The 20,817-nt window shown below is 39.2% G+C and overlaps 1 protein-coding gene across 4 annotated transcripts in view; it reads left to right on the top strand.

Moving 5' to 3' along the window:
- Window positions 1-20,817, top strand: part of RNF121 (ring finger protein 121) — an 85,558-nt gene that overhangs the window by 15,935 nt on the left and 48,806 nt on the right. For 3 of the 4 annotated variants that reach the window (XM_082626746.1, XM_082626744.1, XM_082626745.1), the window contains one exon: window positions 20,704-20,741. In XM_082626746.1, the coding sequence (XP_082482872.1) occupies window positions 20,704-20,741 (38 nt within the window). Of the gene's footprint in view, window positions 1-5,844; window positions 5,866-20,703; window positions 20,742-20,817 lie in introns of those variants that run through there. The other variant, XM_082626743.1, reaches the window with a different exon arrangement.

The following is a 20,817-nucleotide window of genomic DNA, read 5'->3' as shown; positions in this document are numbered from 1 at the left end:
CAGTAGTTGTGGCTCACGGGCCCAGTTGCTCCGCGGCATGTGGGATCCTCCCAGACCAGGGCTCGAACCCGTATCCCTTGCATTAGCAGGTAGACTCTCAACCACTGCGCCACCAGGGAAGCCCCTGATTTCATTCTTTTACATGTAGGTGTCCAGTTTTCCCAGCACCACTTATTGAAGAGGCTCTCCTTTCTCCACTGTACGTTCCTGCCTCCTTTATCAAAGATAAGGTGACCATATGCGCATGGGTTTATCTCTGGGTTTTCTATCCTGTTCCATTGATCTATATTTCTGTTTTTGTGCCAGTACCATACTGTCTTGATTACTGTAGCTTTGTAGTATAGCCTGAAGTCAGGGAGCCTGATTCCTCCAGCTCCATTTTTCGTTCTCAAGATTGGTTTGGCTCTTCAGGGTCTTTTGTGTTTCCATACAAATTGTGAAATTTTTTGTTCTAGTTCTGTGAAAAATGCCATTGGTAGTTTGATAGGGATTGCATTGAATCTGTAGATTGCTTTGGGTAGTAGAGTCATTTTCACAATGTTGATTCTTCCAATCCAAGAACATGGTATATCTCTCCATCTATTTGTATCATCTTTTAATTTCTTTCATCAGTGTCTTACAATTTTCTGCATACAGGTCTTTTGTCTCCTTAGGTAGGTTTATTCCTAGATATTTTATTCTTTTTGTTGCAATGGTAAATGGAAGTGTTTTCTTGATTTCATTTTCAGATTTTTCATCATTAGTGTATAGGAATGCCAGAGATTTCTGTGCATTAATTTTGTATCCTGCTTCTTTACCAAATTCATTGATTAGCTCTAGTAGTTTTCTGGTAGCATCTTTAGGATTCTCTATGTATAGTATCATGTCATCTGCAAACAGTGACAGCTTTACTTCTTCTTTTCCAATTTGGATTTCATTTATTTCCTTTTCTTCTCTGATTGCTGTGGCTAAAATTTCCAAAACTGTGTTGAATAAGAGTGGTGAGAGTGGGCAACCTTGTCTTGTTCCTGATCTTAGTGGAAATGGTTTCAGTTTTTCACCATTGAGGACGATGTTGGCTGTGGGTTTGTCATATATGGCCTTTATTATGTTGAGGAAAGTTCCCTCTGTGCCTACTTTCTGCAGGGTTTTTATCATAAATCGGTGTTGAATTTTGTCGAAAGCTTTCTCTGCATCTGTTGAGATGATCATATGGTTTTTCTCCTTCAATTTGTTAATATGATGTATCATGTTGATTTGCGTATTTTGAAGAATCCTTGCATTCCTGGGATAAACCCCACTTGATCATGGTGTATGATCCTTTTAATGTGCTGTTGGATTCTGTTTGCTAGTATTTTGTTGAGGATTTTTGCATCTATGTTCATCAGTGATATTGGCCTGTAGTTTTCTTTCTTTGTGACGTCCTTGTCTGGTTTTGGTATCAAGGTGATGGTGGCCTCGTAGAATGAGTTTGGGAGTGTTCCTCCCTCTGCTATATTTTGGAAGAGTTTGAGAAGGATAGGTGTTAGCTCTTCTCTAATGTCTGATATAATTCGCCTGTGAAGCCATCTGGTCCTGGGCTTTTGTTTGTTGGAAGATTTTTAATCACAGTTTCAATTTTAGTGCTTGTGATTGGTCTGTTCATATTTTCTATTTCTTCCTGATTCAGTCTTGGCAGGTTGTGCATTTCTGAGAAGTTGTCCATTTCATCCAGGTTGTCCATTTTATTGACGTAGAGTTGCTTGTAGTAATCTCTCATGATCTTTTGTATTTCTGCAGTGTCAGTTGTTACTTCTCCTTTTTCATTTCTAATTCTATTGATTTGAGTCTTCTCCCTTTTTTTCTTGATGAGTCTGGCTAATGGTTTATCGATTTTGTTTATCTTCTCAAAGAACCAGCTTTTAGTTTTATTGATCTTTGCTCTCCTTTCCTTCATTTCTTTTTCATATATTTCTGATCTGATTTTTATGATTTCTTTCCTTCTACTGACTTTGGGGTTTTTTTTTGTTCTTCTTTCTCTAATTGCTTTAGGTGCAAGGTTAGGTTGTTTATTCGAGATGTTTCCTGTTTCTTAAGGTAGGATTGTATTGCTATAAACTTCCCTCCTAGAACTGCTTTTGCTGCATCCCATAGGTTTTGGGTCGTCCTGTCTCCATTGCATTTGTTTCTATGTGTTTTTTAATTTCCTCTTTGATTTGTTCAGTGATCACTTTGTTATTAAGTAGTGTATTGTTTAGCCTCCATGTGTTTGTATTTTTTACGGATCTTTTCCTGTAATTGATATCTAGTCTCATCGCGTTGTGGTCGGAAGAGATACTTGATACAATTTCAATTTTCTTAAATTTACCAAGGCTTGATTTGTGACCCAAGATATGATCTATCTGGAGAATGTTCCATGAGCACTTGAGAAAAATGTGTATTCTGTTGTTTTTGGATGGAATGTCCTATAAATATCAATTAAGTCCATCTTGTTTAATGTATCATTTAAAAGTTGTGTTTCCTTATTTACTTTCATTTTGGATGATCTGTCCATTGGTGAAAGTGGGGTGTTAGAGTCCCCAGCTATGAATGTGTTACTGTAGATTTCCCCTTTTATGGCTGTTAGTATTTGCCTAAGACATTATTCTTGTCTTCAAAGCAGTTAAAGTTATGTAACATCCATTTAACATTTATTGAACACATACAGTGTGCCAGATTACATGCTAGTTCTTTGAAATGGAAAAATTAGTAAGAATCAGATGATCCTCAGACCACTTAGGATTGCTAAATGGGAAAAAATATTTGCAAACCGTATATCTGATGAAGGACTTGTGTTTGGGATATGTAATGAACTCTTACGCTCAACAAGAAAAAGATAAATAATCCAATAAAAAAATGAACAAAAGATCTGAATAGACCAAACGATCTGAATAGACCTATCTCCAAAGAAAATATATAAATGGCCAATAAGCACATGAAAAGATGTTGAACATCATTAGCCATCTGAGAAATGCAAATCAAAACTACAGTGAGATACCACTTCATACCCACTATGATGCTATTATCAAAAAGACATAATAACAAGTGTTGTGGATGTGGAAAAATTGGAATCCTCATACACTGCTAGTGGAAATGTAAAATGGTGCAGCTGCTGTGGAAAACACTTTGGCAATTCCTCAAAAGGTTAAGCATAGAGTTACCATATGACCCAGTAATTCTACTCCAGATATATACTTGAGAAAGAAAAACATATGTCCCCATAAAAGCTTATACACGAATGTTCATAGCAATATTATAATAGCCCAAAAGTAGAAACAACTCAAATGTGTATCAGCTGGTAAATGGATAAATGAAATGTATATCCATACAGTGGAAGATTACTTGTCAAGAAAATTGAGTGAAGTACTGATACATGCTGTAATATGGATGATCTTTGAAGAATATTATGCTACATGAAAGAAGCCAGTCAAGGGACTTCCCTGGTGTTGCAATGGTTAAGAATCCGCCTGCCAGTGCAGGGGACACAGGTTCGATCCCTGGTCCAGGAAGATCCCACATGCCACAGAGCAACTAAGTCCATGTGCTACAACTACTGAGCCTGCACTCTAGAGCCTGTGAACCACAACTGCTGAGCCCGCGTGCCACAACTACTGAAGCCCACACACCTTGAGCCCATGCTCCACAACAAGAGAAGCCACAGCAATGAGAAGCCCGCGCATCGCAACTAAGAGTAGCCCCTGCTCACCACAACTAGAGAAAGCCTGCGTGGAACAACGAAGACCCAGCACAGCCAATCAATCAATCAGTCAATAAACAAAGAAATAAAAATAAATTTTTTTTTAAAAAAAAGAAGCCAGTCAAAAAAGACATCATATTATATGACTTCATTTACATTAAAGGTCCAGAATAGACAGATCTATAGAGATATAAAGTAGATTAGTGGTTGCTTAGGTCTAGGGATAGGAATAGGGAGTAGGCCAGTGGGCTTGAGCTTTCTTTTTAGTATGATGGAAATGATTTAAAATAAGATGGCTGTACAACTCTATAAATATATAAACAGTAATTGAACTGTCCACCTGATATGGATGCTATACCTCAACAAAGCCTTAAAAATAAGAAAAGATCCTTGGCCTCAAGATGATTAGAGTCTAGTTAGGGAAACAGAAACAAGTATAAAAAGTAATAAATGTGACCTTATAGGTTTGTGCAAATTGTAAATTTCTGCAGGAGAACAGAGGAGGAAAGGAATTACTCCACCTGAGGAGATCTACTAGACTCTTAAGCTCCTTGAGAGTGAGAGCTGTTATTTATTGTATCCCCTGTCTAGAGCTTAACATATGATCAGTTAACAGTTGTTGAATGGGTGTGTGAATGAATAAAGTTGGAGAATGTGTCACAAAGGAGGTGATATTTGAGCTACCTCTTAAAGAAGGAATAGAAATGAACTAGACAGTGAAGGTGAGGAAAGAATTCTAAGGAGAGAAGACAGCAGCAGCCAAAGCACTGAGGGAAAAAAGGGAAGAGCACCTTAGAGTGGTAGGTGGTTTAGTGTGGCTGGAGTAAAAGCCATTTATTGGAGGTGGTGAGATAAGTAGCTGGTTACATACCACATTATGAAACACCTTGTGTGTCATACAAAGGAGTTTGGACTTTAATCCAAAGGCAGTAGAAAGTTATCAAAGTTTGTCAAAGTAGGGGGCTGATGCAGTCAGATGTGTGTCTAATAAAGATTACTGTGGCTGCTCTTGTTATGAATCTGTACTGGCAAGATTTGCGTCAGGGAGATCACTCAGAAGTCACTGCAGGTCTAGGAGAGAGCACGAGATAAAGTCTGAACCAAGAAGGTGTGGCAATGAAAAATTGGAGGGAGATTTCATAGGTGGGTAGATGTGATCAGCACATGGATAGTCCAGATTTAGGGCTTTAGGAGTTTCATAGAAAGCTGTAGAAAGTTCTGTTCTGGAAGGGCTCTGTAAGAGGTGACATCTGGGTTGGATCTTTAAGGATGGGTAGAAAAGTATAGAGTGTATTAGAGGCTGGAGTGCATATAGGAAAGAGTAAAGAGAGGAGGGCCAGGTGGGGAGGAAGCCAGTCTGAGAAATATGAATTTTATGGGGTAGGAATTGAAGAACCAAAGAAGTGTACATTAGGTGCCCCGAAATTTGATAATTGTTGAATGGGAGAGAGGTCGTTAAACTATTCCTTCCACTTTTGTATAAATTTTAAAAGTTTCTTTAAAAAAGCTTTCCAATTCAGCTGGCCTGGAGGATGTGCTTTTCTGGTGATGGTAGGAGGGGTAAGAGTGGAGGGCAGAAAGCAGCCACAGCAGTTATTTTCAGCCAGCATCTACTCTGACTCCACTGCCTACAGTGTGCTGTCCATGTCAGGCTTTTCAGTTAGGCTAAGCATAACCAATGTCTGCGTGATCCCCAGCTGACTTACGAGGTCTAAAAAGTGAGGTAGTTCCACTTTAATTTATTGGCCTGGAATTCTTGCCAGGGCTAAGGAGTTGGAGAAGAATGTGAGTGAGAGGGGAATAGGGAGCTACAAATAGGGGTAGCCTGTGAAACTTTGGACTTCACTTGTAATCCTAATCACTCAGCACACCATAGTATCTGTCCCCATGAGATACAGGCAGCCAGCCTGGTGGTTTTGCTGTACCAGGTTCAGGAACTAACTAATCTCTCCTTTCTCTGGGCTTACACAGCATTTTGTTTATACGTCAGTGGTTATCCTTATCATATTATGTTTAATCTGTCTCACCCCTACCCCCTGGACTGTGGCTACCTCAAGGGCAAAGGTTGGGCTTATTCATCTCTGATGTTTTGTGAAAGAGTGAAGTCTCTAGCTGCATGATTGATCATTCTATAACTTGACAGGAGCAGCTGAGACCTTCTTCATTAGATGGTAAGTTTTATAAGGGAAGAGACTTTGTTTTATGCTTGTCTTGTGATTGAATGAACAGATATTTATGGGCTGTCCAAGATGCCAGGCACATGCTTCCTATGACTTCGGTGTTTGTAGGTCATGACATGTCTGTTTCTTTGTTTGCGTTTGATCATGAATGTATCTAAGCTTTCCTTGAACACAGAATACACATTATTGGCAAATGATTGCCCAATAACTGTATAGTGCTCATAGGAGTAGAGTGAGGTTAGCTTTTCTGTGTGGATTTAGGCAGTGTGAGATTTAATGTGAACCTAAACCTCATGCTGCTTGATCAGGCCCGGTAGAGAACAGAATCTCAGAAGCAGCAGAGCTATGTGATTTGGCAGCTGGGGAGAGAATTCTTGGTGCATAGCTGTGGGGAGACAGCAGGACTCAGGGCTGCCTTATCCAATAGGCACAGTACCCAGGGGCCCATAAAAATGTCTTAACTTCTTTTAATCAGAAGAAAAAATGAATATAATTCATCTTGGATTATATTATATCAATGCAGTTGTAAAATATATTTTAAAATATTTTTCTAATAGAGAAAGGGTTCCACAAAGGCAAAAGTACCTAGGGCCCATGAAAGTCATAATGTGGCACTAGCAGGACCTTGTGACTAGTCATTGGCTTGGCCATTTGTGGCCCTAAGCCCTGACTCTGATTTCTCCCATAAGGTCTGTGATCCTCTCCCCATCACTCCTATCCCTATGCCCCATAACAGTGATCTTCAGTGAGTCGTTTTTCTCCTTTATATCTCATTTGTGCCTTCTGTAAAATGGAAACAATTGTGCTCCCTCTGCTGAGTAAATTCATGCTTTTAAAACAACCTAATTATTTCATTTTAAAATCTGTCTTCTCAAGGGCAGGAAAAAAAGTCTGGTTCATCTTTGTATCTCCATGCCTAGCCCAGAACCTACACATTTAGAACAGAAGTACCTTAAATGAGAGTTGAGTAAATGAATAAATGTATGAAACCTCACAGATAGCTTCAGAGGCTTTCTTTAGGCTTTTTCTTTCTCTATGGTATGATTTACATATGTTCTTTATGGTATTGGATATATGGTATTATATATCTCCAGCTACCTTTTTAGTCTTTCTCAGGTTCTGTCAGCAAAATTTATAGAGCTATGTGGACACTTAAGAAAATGATGTGGAAAACAAGAGTGTTGCACCATCTTAGAGAATTAAGAGCCAATGTGAACAATCAGGTACACATGGGGAATGAATAGTCTTTTCAACAAATGATGCTGAAACAACTAGATAGCCACATGCTAATAGGACTCCTGCCTCACACCATATACAAACATTGACTCAAAACAGACCAATGACCTAAATGTAATAACTGAAACTATAAAACTCTTAGAAGAAAACGGTTATAAATCACTACCAAATTAGGTAACGATTTCTTAGATATGACACCAAAAACACAAGCTATAAAAGAAAAAGTAAATTGGGTGTCATCAAGATGAAAAACTTTTGTATTGCAAAGGATACCACCAGGAAAGTAAAAAGACAACCCACAGAATGGGAGAAAATACTTGCAAGTCATATATCAGATAAGGGATTTTGTATTCAGAATATATAAAAACTTTTACAACTCAACAATAAAAATATAAATAACTTAATTTTAAAAATGGGCAAAAGAGTTCCAATAGGCATGTAAGAAGCTTGGAAATCACCATTCTGTCCTAAGAACAAGTAAAAAGTTGAACAAACTGAAAAATCAACAATTCTTAGATTTTTAAGAGAAGTAAGGTCATAGGGCAAAGGCAAATTGCTGCCCCCCAAATTGGAGAGACGAACAGGTGAATACAGAGAATCACAACTTACAGAAGCAGAAACCTCTGTGGGAACCAGTGCTGGAGAAGGGAAACCTGGATTGTAATTGATGAATTGCTGGAGGCTCAGTGTGGACAACTCAGAGTTAAAAAACTCCAGGGCGACTCAGTCATTGAGGGCCCCCCACAATGACTTCTCGTATATCTATCAGGTTCTTACACTGAGTATTGAGAAAAACCCTTTTGTGCTTTGGGCAGGGGTAGGGGAAAGGAGCCGTTTAAAAATACTACAGAGCATTCTGTTCTTCTTAAGGTCTGCCATCAGGGGAAACTTTAACCAGAGCCTAACCTGTTGGGGTTTTATCAGAGCCTAACTGACCCAGGGGAAAGGAAATACCCATCTCTAGTCGGCTCTAGCCTTTCATCTTGGAGAACGGAAATACCCAATTCCAGTCCACTCACACCATCATGTCCCACCTAAGAGGGGTGGGTGAGACACTGAGAAGCACTTGTGAAGTTCACATTCCAGAGGCACAGACTCACTAAAGGACTGAAACCCAATCATAGGACTATAGAATGCTTCCCCTCCCTCAGCATACCACCACATTACTAAAGGTCTATTTATAGCAGTTCCTTTTACCTGGTATATCATGCCCAGCTATCAAGAAAAAATTACAAGGTATACTAAAAAGCAAAAAACACACTTTGAAGAGACATACCAGGTATCAGAATTAGACCCATCTATGGCAGGGATCTTGGAATTATTAGACAGGGAATTTAAAATAAGTATGATTACCGTGCTAAGGCTCGAATGGATAAAGTAGATGACATGCAAGAATAACTGGGCATTGTAAGCAGAGAGATGGAAATTCTAAGAAAGAACCAAAAAGAAATGTTTAGAGATCAAAAACACTATAACAGAAATGAAGAATGCCTTTAATGGACTTATTAGGAGACTAGACATGGCTGAGGAAAGAACCTCTGAGCTTGAGGATATTTGAGTAGAAACCTATAAAAGTAAAAAGAAAAAAGACTAGAAAAAACAAAATAACCAAGAACTGTGGGACAACTACAAAAGTAATGTATGCTGCTGTGATCTGAATGTTTGTGTTCCCCCCAAATTCATATGTTAAACTCCTAATCCTCAAGGTGATGGTATTAGGAGGTGGGGCCTTTGGGAGGTGATTAGGTCATGAGGGCAGAGCCCTCATAATTGGGATTAGTGCACTTATAAAAGAGGCCCCACAGTTTCCTAGCCCCTTGCACCATGTGAGGACATAGCAAAAAGTCAGCTATGAACCAGGAAGACCTCATCAGACACAGAATCTGCTTGTGCTGTGATCCTGGACTTCCCACACTCCAGAAATGTGAGAAGTAAATGTTTGTTGTTTATAAGCCACCCGGTCAATGGTATTTTATTATAGCAGCCTGAACAGACTAAGACAGATGCATCATGGGAATACCAGAAGGAGAAGAAGGAGAGAAACAGAATATTTGAAACAATAATGACTGAGAATTTTCCCAGATTAATGTCAGACACCAAATCACTGATCCAGGAAGTTCAGAAAACACCAAGCAGGATAAATGCCAGAACCCCCCAGTAAATCTAGGCATATCATTTTTCAAATGATAGAAAGTCAAAGACAAAAAATCCTGAAAGAAGCCAGAGGAGACAACACCTTAACCTACAGAGGAGCAAAGATAAGAATTACATCCAGTTTATCCTCAGAAACCATGCAAGCAAGAAGAGAGTAGAATGAAATGTTTACAGTGTTGAAAAAAACAAAAACCCCACCAGCCTAGAGTTCGGTATCCCATGAAATTAGCCTTCAAAAGAGGAGAAATAAAGACAGACAAAAATAGAGCAAATTTATTGCCAGTAGGCCTGCCTTGCAAGAAATGTTAAAAGAAGTTCTTTAGAGAGAGGAAAATAATGGAAGTCAGAGCCTCAGATCTACATAAAGAAAGGAAGAGCATTGGAGAGGGAATAAGTGAAGGTAGAATAAAAACATTTATTTTACTAATTCTTTTTTAATGAGTGATTGTAAGTTTTATTGTATCTTAAATGTCATTTTCCATATGTTCATAGCTAATATATAGAAATACAATTTTTGTGTGTATGTTTACATTGTATTCTGCCACCTCGTTGAACTCTCTTATAAATTCTAGCCTTTTTTTTTTTTTTTTTGGTAGATTCTTTGGGATATTCTATGTAGGCCATGATGTCATCTGCAAATAAGGGGCAGTTTTATTTCTTTCTAATCTGTACCTTTTATTGCCTTATTTTTCTGGCTAGAAACTTCAGTATTATGTTGAATAGTAGTGGTGAGGGTGGACATCCTGATATTTCAGATCTTAGGGGGAAAGCATTCAGTCTTTCACCATTAAATATAATGTAAGCTATAGGATATTTGTAGATGGTCTTTTATTTTATATATTGTGTGTTTTTTTGTTTTTTTTTTCTGCACCACACAGCTTATAGGATTTTAGTTTCTCGACCAGGGATCGAACCTGGGCCCTTGGCAGTGAGAGCGTGGAGTCCTAACCACTGGACCACCAGGGAATTCCCTGTTTTACATATTGTTGATTGATCTAACAGAATAGTTTTTTCAAAGTAATAATACCAACACTACATTTGACTATGTATGTTTGTGTGTATGTATTTATGGATAAGTGAAATGAATGACAACAATGATACAAGGGATGAGAGGGAGGAATTAGGATTATTTTGTTGTTATAAGGTACTCAAACTATCTGTAAGGTGGTATAGTATTATTTGAAAGTGGGTTTTATTATTTGTAACTGTATACTACAAACTCTAGAGCAACCACTGAAAGAAGTAAAAATAAAAGTATAGGGAATTCCCTGGCAGTCCAGTGCGCTTTCACTGCCGAGGGCCTGGGTTCGATCCTTGGTCGGGGAACTAAGATCCCACAAGCTGCACAGTGAGGCCAAAAAATATTAATAATAATAAATTTTTTTTAAAGTATAACTGATAAGCTAAGAAAGGAAAGAGAATATAATCATATAATATTCTCAGTTAAAACTATAAAAGGCAGACAAAGATTGGAAGACAAAAATAGAAACAAAGAATAAGGGCAACAAATAGAAAACAGTAACAAATATAGTAGATGCTAATCCAACTATATGAATAATCACTTTGAACGTTAATGGTCTAAATGCATCAGTTAAAAAACAGAGATTGTCAGAGTGGATAAAAAATACAAGACCCAACTCTATATCTAAAAGAACCCCATTTAAATAAAAGGACACATATAGATTAAAAGTAAAGGAATGGGGAAAGATATATCAGGCTGACAATCAAAAGAAAGCAGGAGTAGCTATATTAATTTCAGATAGAGCAGACTTCAGAGCACAGAAAGTTATCAGGGATCAAGGGGAGCATTACAGGGCTTCCCTGGTGGCGCAGTGGTTAAGAATGTGCCTGCCAGTGCAGAGGACACGGGTTCGAGCCCTGGTCCAGGAAGATCCCACATGCCACGGAGTAACCAAGCCCATGTGCCACAGCTACTGAAGTCCGCGTGCCTAGAGCCTGTGCTCCACAACAAGAGAAGCCACCGCAATGAGAAGCCTGCGCATCACAATGAAGAGTAGCCCCCACTCACCGCAACTAGAGAAAGCCTGCACACAGCAATGAAGACCCAATGCAGCCAAAAATAAATAAATAAATAATTAATTTTAAAAAAGAGGGGCATTACATAATGATAAAGATGTCAGTTCTCCAAGAAGACATAACAGTGTCTTAATGTGTGTGTACCTAACAATAGGGTGTGAAAATACATAGGGCAAAAAATGATAGTATTGCAAGGAGAAATACATGAATCCACTGTTATAGTTGGAGAATTCAACACTCCTGTGTCACAAGAAGGCAGATCTAGCAAGCAGAAAATTCATGAAGGCAGGGAACTCAATGACACCATCAATTAACTGAATATAATGGATATTTATAGACTACTTCATCCAGCAACAGCAGAATGACAATCTTCTCAAGTTCTCATGGAGCATTCACCAGGATAGACCACATTGTGGGCCATAAAATATACCTTAGGGCTTCCCTGGTGGTGCAGTGGTTGAGAGTCCGCCTGCCGATGCAGGGGACACAGGTTCGTGCCCTGGTCTGGGAAGATCCCACATGCTGCAGAGTGGCTGGGCCTGTGAGCCATGGCCACTGGAGCCTGCGAATCCGGAGCCTGTGCTCCGCAACGGGAGAGGCCATGACAGTGAGAGGCCCACGTACCAAAAAAAACCCCTTAAATTTAAAAGAATAAAAATCGTATATTTTCTGCTCTCAGTGCACAATGGAATTAAATCAGAAATCAGTAACAGGAAGATAGCTGGAAAATCCACAGATACTTGGGATGTTAAATAACATGCTGCTTAAATAACACATGGATCAAAAAAGAAATCTCAAGAGAAATTTAAATATGTTTGAACTAAATGAATATGAAAGCAAAACATATCAAAATTTGTGGATACAGCAAAAGTAGAGCTTAGAGGGAAATGTATAGCACTGAATGCACATATTAGAAAAAAAGTAAAGATCTAAAATCACTCATCCAAACTTCCACCTTTGGAAACTAGAAAAAGAGCAAATTAAATCCAAGATAAGCAGAAGAAAAGAAATAATAAAAATTAGAGCAGAAATCAATGAAGTTGAAAACAGGAAATCTAGAAAAAATCAACAAAATCAAAAGTTGGTTCTTTGAAAAGATTAAGAAAGTTGATAAACCTGTAGCCAGGCTAACTAAGGAAAAAAAGAGGTTACAAATTCCTAACATCAGAAATGAAAGAGGGGACATCACTACAGAGCCAATGGACACTAAAGGGATAATAAAGGAATACTATGAGCAACTCTGTGACCACAAATTTGATAACCTAGATGAAATGGACCAATTCCTTCAAAGACGCAATCGGTCAAAACTTACACAAGAAGACAGACAATCAGAATTGGCCTATATCTATTAAAGAAATTCATTGAATAATTAATAACCTTCCAAAGCAGAAATTACCAGGCCCAGATGGGTTCACTGGTGAATTCTACCAAACATTTAAGGAAGAAATTATACCAATTCTCTACAGTCTCTTTCAGAAGACAGAAGCAGAGTGAATACTTCCTAACTCATTCTATGAGGTCAGCATTACCCTAATACCAAAACCAGACAAAGATATTATAAGACAACTATAGACCAATGTCTCTCATGAACATAGATGTAAAAATCATTAACAAAACATTAACAAATTGAAACCAGCAGTGTATAAAAAGGATCATACACCATGACCAGGTGGAATTTATCCTAGGTATGCAAACCTGGTTCAATATTTGAAAAATTAATTAATGTAATCTATCACATCAACAGGTTAAAGAAGAAAAATTACATGAACATATCTATATATGCAGAAAAATCATTTGACAAAATCCAACACCCATTCAAGATAAAAATTTCTCATTAAACTAGGAATATAGGGGAACTTCCTCAACTTGATAAAGCATATGTACCCAAAACTTACAGCTAACATACTTACCTGGTGAGAAGCATGAAGTTTTCCACTAAGATCAGGAACAAGGCAAGGTTGTTCCCTCTGACCCCTGCTTTTCAACATCATACTGGAAGTCCTAGCTAACACAATAAGGCAAGAAAAGGAAATAAAATGAATATAGATTTGAAAGGAAGAAATAAAACCATTTTGTTCACAGATGAAATGGTCATCTATAGAAAGGATCAACCAAAAACCTCCTAGTACTAATAAGCTATTATAGCAGGGTTGCAGGATACGCAGTTAATATACAAAAGTCAACTGCTTTCCTGTATACCAAGAATGAACAAATGGAATTTGCAGTTAAAAGCACAATACCAGGGACTTCCCTGGTGGTCCGGTCGTTAGAGTTCACCTTCCAATGCAGCGGGTATGGGTTTGATCCCTGGTCGGGGAGCTGAGGTCCTACGTGACTCGCAGCCAAAAACCCAAAACATAAAACAGAAGTAGTATTGCAACAAATTCAGTAACGACTTTAAAAATGGTCCACATCAAAAAAAATCTTTTAAGAAACCCCACGATACCATTTACTTTAGCACCAATAAAAATAACATATGTAGATATAAACATAGCAAAATATGTACAAGATCTATATGAGGAAAACTGTAAAACTGATGAAAGATATCAAAGAAGAACTAAATGGAGAGATACTCCATGTCCGTGTAAAGGAAGACTCAATGTTGTCAAGATGTCAGTTCTTCCCAACTTGATCTGTAGATTCATTGCAATCCCAATCAAAATCCCAGCAAGGTATTTTATAGATATCAATAAACTGATTCTAAAGTTTATATGGGGAAGCAAAATACCTAGAATAGCCAATACAGTATTGAAGGAGAAGAACAAAATTGGAGGACTACTTACCCAACTTCAAAACTTACTATAAAGTTATAGTAATCAAGACACTGGTACTGGTGAAAGAATAGACAAATAGATCAGTGGAACAGAATGGAGAGCTCAGAGATAGACCTACGTAAATTTATCAATTGATCTTTGACAAAGGGGTAAAGGCAATACAATGGAGCAAAGAGATTCTGTCAACAAATGGTGCTAGAGCAATCAGACATCCACAAGTAAAAAAAAAAAAAAAGGTTTCTAGACACAGGCTTTATACCCCTCACAAAAGGTAACTTAAAATGGACCACAAACCTCAATGAGATCACAAAGCAAAACTGTAAAACTCTTAGAAGATAACATAGGAGAAAATCTAGGTGACCTTGGGTTTGGCAATGACTTTTTAGATACGACATCAAAGGCATGATCCCTGAAAGAAAGAATTGATAAGCTAGACTTTAATTAAAATTAAAAATTTAGGCTCTGCAAAAGAAACTGTCAGGAGAATGAAAGCACAAGCCACAAACTGGAAGAATGTATTTGCAAAAGACCTATCAGATAGAAGATTGTTATCCAAAATATACAAAGAACTCTTTAAACTCAGTAATAAGAAAACAACCTGATCAAAAGTGGGCTAGAGGGACTTGCCTGGTGGTGCAATGGTTAAGAATCCATGTGCCAATGCAGGGGACACAGGTTCGATCCCTTGTCTGGGAAGATCTCACATGCCGTGGAGGAACTAAGCCCGTGCACCACAGCTACTGAGCCTGTCCTCTAGAGCCCAAGAGCCACAACTACTGAAGCCTGCACACCTAGAGCCCGTGGTCCACAACAAGAGAAGCCACTGCAGTTGGAAGCCCACACACTGCAACGAAGAGTAGCCCCTGCTCACCACAACTAGAGAAAGCCCGCATGCAGCAACGAAGACCCAACCCAGCCATGCATATATATATACATACATATATATATGGGAAAAAAGTGGGCTAGAGACCTTAACATATTGCCCACCAAAGAAGATATATAGATGGCATATAAGTATATGGAAAGATGCCCCACATCATACATAGTCAGGGAAATTCAAATTAAAATGAGATACCACTACACACTTATTAGAATGATCAAAATCTGAGACACTGACAATACCAAATGCTACCAAGGATGTGGAGCAACAAGAACTCTCATTCATTGCTGGTGCAATGCAAAATAATACAACCACTTTGGAAGATAGTTTGGTGGTTTCTTGCGAAACTAAACATACTGTTACCAAATCCAGCAATTGTGCTCCTTAATATTTCCCCAGAGGAGCTCTTATGTCCACACAGAAACCTGCACACAGATGTTTATAGCAGCTTTATTCATAATTGCCAAAATTTGGAAGCCACCAAGATGCCTTTCAGTAGGTGAATGGATAAATAAACTGTGGTACATCCAGAGAATGGAATATTATTCAGTACTAAAAAGAAGTGAGCTATCAAGCCATAAAAAGAGATGGAGGAATATTAAATGCATATTACTAAGTGAAAGAAGCCAATATGAAAAGGCTACATACTATATGATTTCAACTATATGACGTTCTGGAAGAGGCAATACTGTGGAGACAGTAAAAAGATCAGTGGTTGCTAGGGATTGGGGGGATGGAGAGATGAATAAGCAGGGCACAGAGAATTCTTAAGTCAGTGAAACTACTCTGTATGATACTCTAATGATGGATATGTGTCCATGAGGACATTATATGTTTGTCCAAATCCATAGATTGTACATCAATAGTGAACTCTCAGGTAAACTATGGACTTTGGGTGATGGTATGTCAATGTAGGTTCTTCAGTTAGAACAAAGGTACTGCTCTGATGGGGATGTCGGTAATGAGGGAGGCTATGCATATTTGGGAGCAAGGTGCGTATGGGAAATCTGTGCTTTCCACTCAATTTTATTGTGAATCTAAAACTGCTGTAAAAAAAAAAAAGTCTTTTTTAAAAGTGGACAAAGGATCTGAATAAACTTTTCTCCAAAGAAGATATGTGAATGGCTAATAAGCATATGAAAAGGTGTTCAACATCATTATACATCAGGGAAATTCAAAATCATATTGATCTGCCATTTCACACCCATTGGGATGCTTTTTACCAAAAAGACAATAAGTGTTGTTGAAGATGTGGAGAAATTGGAACTCTCATACACTGCTGGTGGGAATGTAAAATGGTGCAGCTGCTGTGGAAAACAGTTTGGCAGTTCCTCAAAAGGTTAAGCATAGAGTTACATATGACCAGACAGTTCCACTACTGGATACATGCTCAAGAGAAATGAAAGCATGTCTACACGAAAACTTGTAAATGAATGTTTGTAACAGCATTATTTGTAATAGCTCAAAACTATAAACAACCCAAATGTCCATCAACTGACGGATGGACAAAGAAAATGTCGTATATCCATACAATACGATATTATTTGGTAATAGAAAGGAATGAACTACAATACCTGCTGCAACACTGAAAACATGCTAAGTGAAAGAAGCCATTCACAAAAGACCACATATTGTATGATCTCGTTTATATGAAATGTCAAGAATAGGCAAATCTGTAGATAGAGATCAAAAGTAAATCATTGGTTCCTTGGGCTGCAGGGAGATTGGAGAGTGATGGCTGACTGATATGTGGTTTCTTTTTGGGGTGGTAAAAATGTTCTAAATTTAAATAGTGGTGATGGTGGCACAACTCTGAATATACTAAAAGCACTGAATAGTACATTTTAAATGGGTGAATTTTACGGTATGTGAATTAGAGCTCAGTAAAGCTGTTGTTAAAAACAATTCAGGTGTATAGAGGTATATGACTGTAGGACAAATTGTGGATGTGAGTGCTGGAATGCAATAGCAATTTTTTTTAATGATAATCCTTTTATTTTATTTTTTTAACTTTTTATTTTATATTGGAGTATAGTTGATTACCAGTGTTGTATTTCAGGTGTACAGCAAAGTGATTGTAATAGCAATGCTTTTATGTGCATATGAATTACCTAGGTATCTTATTAAATGCAGATTCTGATTCAGGAGGTCTGGGATGGATTCTGAAGCATCTGTTTCTTAAGCTCTCAGGGTGCTGATGCTTCTGGGATGTGGATCATGCTCATCAAGACAATAAAGGATTTTTTTTTTTTCCAGTGAATGGGGTCCGTCTAAAGAGCCTTTCTGGATCCAGGAGGATTTGTCTGGCATTTTGCATGAAAGCAGAATGTGGTTTGGTGGAAGAGAGGGGCTGAAGGGACAAAATAACCAGCCTGTGTAAAGACTCAGAGACCACCGAGTATCAGTATTTGTGGGGGATAGGAGGCCTGTTTGTGGTATTACCCTGGTGGACCATGAGTCTTTCGCACCTGAGAAAATATCAGTCAACCGCAGATCATTTTCCATTTTTGTAAAGTTTTCTCTTGCCCTCTGCCTGACATTTTTGGTCTAACTTCTTTCAAATCTGGACCTAGGTAGATTGCCATGACTAGAGACCTTGTGACATCCTAGGAGGGGAGTGATTGGTTGGCAAAAAGACATTCTGTGTATGGGTCTTAGGAGTGGGAAATGGGCCCATCAATCAGTAATCTTGCCCTGAGAGCCTACCTAATTAGCTACCTGAGCTCTGGACAGGTCACGTTTAGACTGACTGACTTCTTGGCCCCAGATGAATAAACTCATTAATGAGGGAGCAAATAAAGATGTATTTCCAGATGGTACAGGTTAATTATAGGTATAGCTTATAGCTTTCCTTATTTTTCCACCTGAGCTAGAAGACTGATTTGGATGTAATTTAAAAAATCTTTTCGTTCAGCATGCAAATATTAAAACCAAATCATGTCTTTACTCAGCATTACTCCACTCTGGTGCTCGTACTACTCCACAAAGTGCTAAATGGTCCTCTAAGCACCAGGTCTAGTCTCAGCCTTAGTGCTTGCCCTTCTGAGCTGTTCCCTGAGCTCTGAAAGCATTACTGCCCTGTGCTTCACCAACATTCAGTTCCTTGGCCTCTCTGAGTACTTTTTAAAGTACACTCACTCTCCTAGGAAGAAAGGCAATGAAATCACTTGGTCACTTGGAATACACTTACCCTCACAGCCCCACAATGAAGTCAGAAGACTTATTCTCTGTTTTCCAGTGGGAGAAACAAAGGCACAGACAGTAGCATGCTTGACCACTGTCTCATGGAGAGGCGTCCCCATGCCTGGTCCAGTTCTCTGAATCTTCCTTGTTTTCTCTTCAACGGACTTACTTTGCTTCTTTGAACATGTAGTGTGTTGTGTTGTTTTGCTTTGACGTGTAGTTTTTTAAACATGATTTTCTGGGTGCCTCCAGAAAATGAATACTTCTTTCTCAGATGCTTATTAGGTATTTTTCAAGTGTTTGTTTACACTCCCATTTAAGCATCTCCAGGTGGGGTGCTGGTTTGTCAGCATACTTAGTTATTACCCTGTTGGAGGGAATTCTGTTCAATTTCACAAGTACTCAGTGAGTGCTTAATATACACTCAGCTCTGCTATTCTCCTTGAAAGACGAAAAAGCAGTGTATTCTCCTCGGCTGTGTGGGATCTTCTAAGATGGGAGCAAGATAGACATAAGCAGGAGTTGGACTAGGGTGAAGCAAACAAGGCACTGGGCACAAACTTGAAGGAGGCACTCACTCTCAAGGTCATGCAAGTGCAGTGTCAGTACCTGAAAATGTGTGCCTTCTTAAATTTTGAGCTCTAGGTCCCTTGCTTGCACCACCCTGGTCCTGGCCCTGGATTTAAGAAGCAGTTAGGTCACTTGGAAAGCATGTCTAAGATAACATAAGATTGTGGTCCTTAATTGTCTGCTCAGGTACCACCCAGCTGGGCCTTTCCATTTCCTGCATCTACTTGTCTCCTCTTGGAGGGGACCTCTGTCCTTCTGGGGAGATGAAGGACTGAGTCAGGTCACAGGAATAAATTCTGTGAGGCAGTGTGAAGTAGGACAAGGAGGGTGGTTGACTTCATTACCCTGATTGGCTGGGGGAAGCCTTAGGATATTGTTTCTTCCCTCCCCTCCCCTGCCCTCTGTCTTCCCCTCTCCTTCCCTCTCCTCTCTTTTCCCTCTTCTCCCCTCCCCTCTTTTCCTCCTCTACCCTCCTCTTTTCCTTCCCTCCCTCCCTCCCTCCTTCTCTCTCTTTCCCTCCCTCCCTCCCTCCCTCCCTCCCTCTCTCCCTCCCTTCCTCCCTTCCTTCCTTCCTTCCTTCCTTCCCTCCCTCCCCTTCCATTCCCTTCCTTTCCTTCCTTCCTCAGCTGGGACATGTAGAAACCAGAAAGCCCTCTCTAAGCAATGGTGGACATTCCCAGTACACACACATAAAGGATGCATGGTAAATATGTACTGGTTTTACTCAGTAGTAGTATGGAGTTCTGCCCATTTTACTTCAAACATCCCACTTAAGGTTCTTTTCTGAAGTTATCAGAGGAACAGTGGGAAACTGGGCCTTGAACTTCATAAGTACTAAAGGAATATTTGTTGATTGATTCCTTTGGTGATTATGAGGGCCTTTCTTCTGTATATCAAGGAGCATTTTCAGCTCAGTTCAGTATAAGAATGTATCGAGTGACTTATGTACTGAGGCTTTGGGTATGCTTCTGTATGGCTGCAAGGAAGTAGAAGACTTGAGCTGTGATCTCAAAGAACTTAGTAGTATTCTAGAGCAGTGGTTTTGCAGCTGGGACAATTTTTGTCCCCCAAGGGACATTTGATAATGCCTGTAGACTTTTTTGGTTTTATCTGTGGAGATGCTGCTGGCATCTAGTGGGTAGAGGCTAAGGATGCTGCTAAACATCCTACAGTGTACACATTCCCCCCGCCCCGCCGCCACCCAAAAAAAAAACAACCCAGAGAATCAACCAGCCCAGAATCTCACTAGTGCCAAGGTTTAAGAAATCCTGCTCTAAAAGGATAAGACTAACAAATAGAACTGGAACTTTGAGGTTGGAAGGCCACACTGCTACTTTTTTTTTTTAACATCTTTATTGGAGTATAATTGCTTTACAATGGTGTGTTAGTTTCTGCTTTATAACAAAGTGAATCAGCTTTACATATACATATATCTCCATATCTCCGCCCTTTGGCGTCTCCCTCCCATCCTCCCTATCCCACCCCTCTAGGTGGTCACGAAGCACTGAGCTGATCTTCCTGTGCTAGGCGGCTGCTTCCCACTAGCTATCTGTTTTACATTTGGTAGTGTATATATGTCCATGCCACTCTCTCACTTCTTCCCAGCTTACCCTTCCCCCTCCCCGTGTCCTCAAGTCCATTCTCTATGTCTGCATCTTTATTCCTGTCCTGCCATAGGTTCTTCAGAACCATTTTTGTTTGTTTGTTTGTTTGTTTTTAGATTCCATATATATTACATTGCTACTTAATAGCAGAGCAAGGACTTGGACTAGGGTGAAGCAAACAAGGCGCTGGGCGCAAACTTAAGCTTAGTTCACCCTAGTCTAAAGGGGCCATTTAGAGTCAAATGGTATTATGTGACAGAATATTTTATCTAGCTTCATGTCCCACAAATCCTAATTCATACTTTTAGCTCTAGCAGTGTGTGATCATTGTATGTTGGGCAGGGACAGTTCTAAGACAGTAATGGATTTTTATGGTGGTGTCTTTCTACAGGTTGATATGTCAGACCTCTCTCCAGAGGAGCAATGGAGGTAAGTGTGACAGTGTGGGCCCCTCATGGTGGGAACTATAGATTAATCCTACTAATAGAGTTGTATATCTACCCTT

This window comes from Mesoplodon mirus, assembly GCF_964341445.2.
Source record: "Mesoplodon mirus genome assembly, chromosome: 7".
Lineage (NCBI taxonomy): Eukaryota > Metazoa > Chordata > Mammalia > Artiodactyla > Ziphiidae > Mesoplodon > Mesoplodon mirus.
Note: the sequence above shows the minus strand (reverse complement) of the source record. Positions and strands in the feature narration are given on the sequence as shown.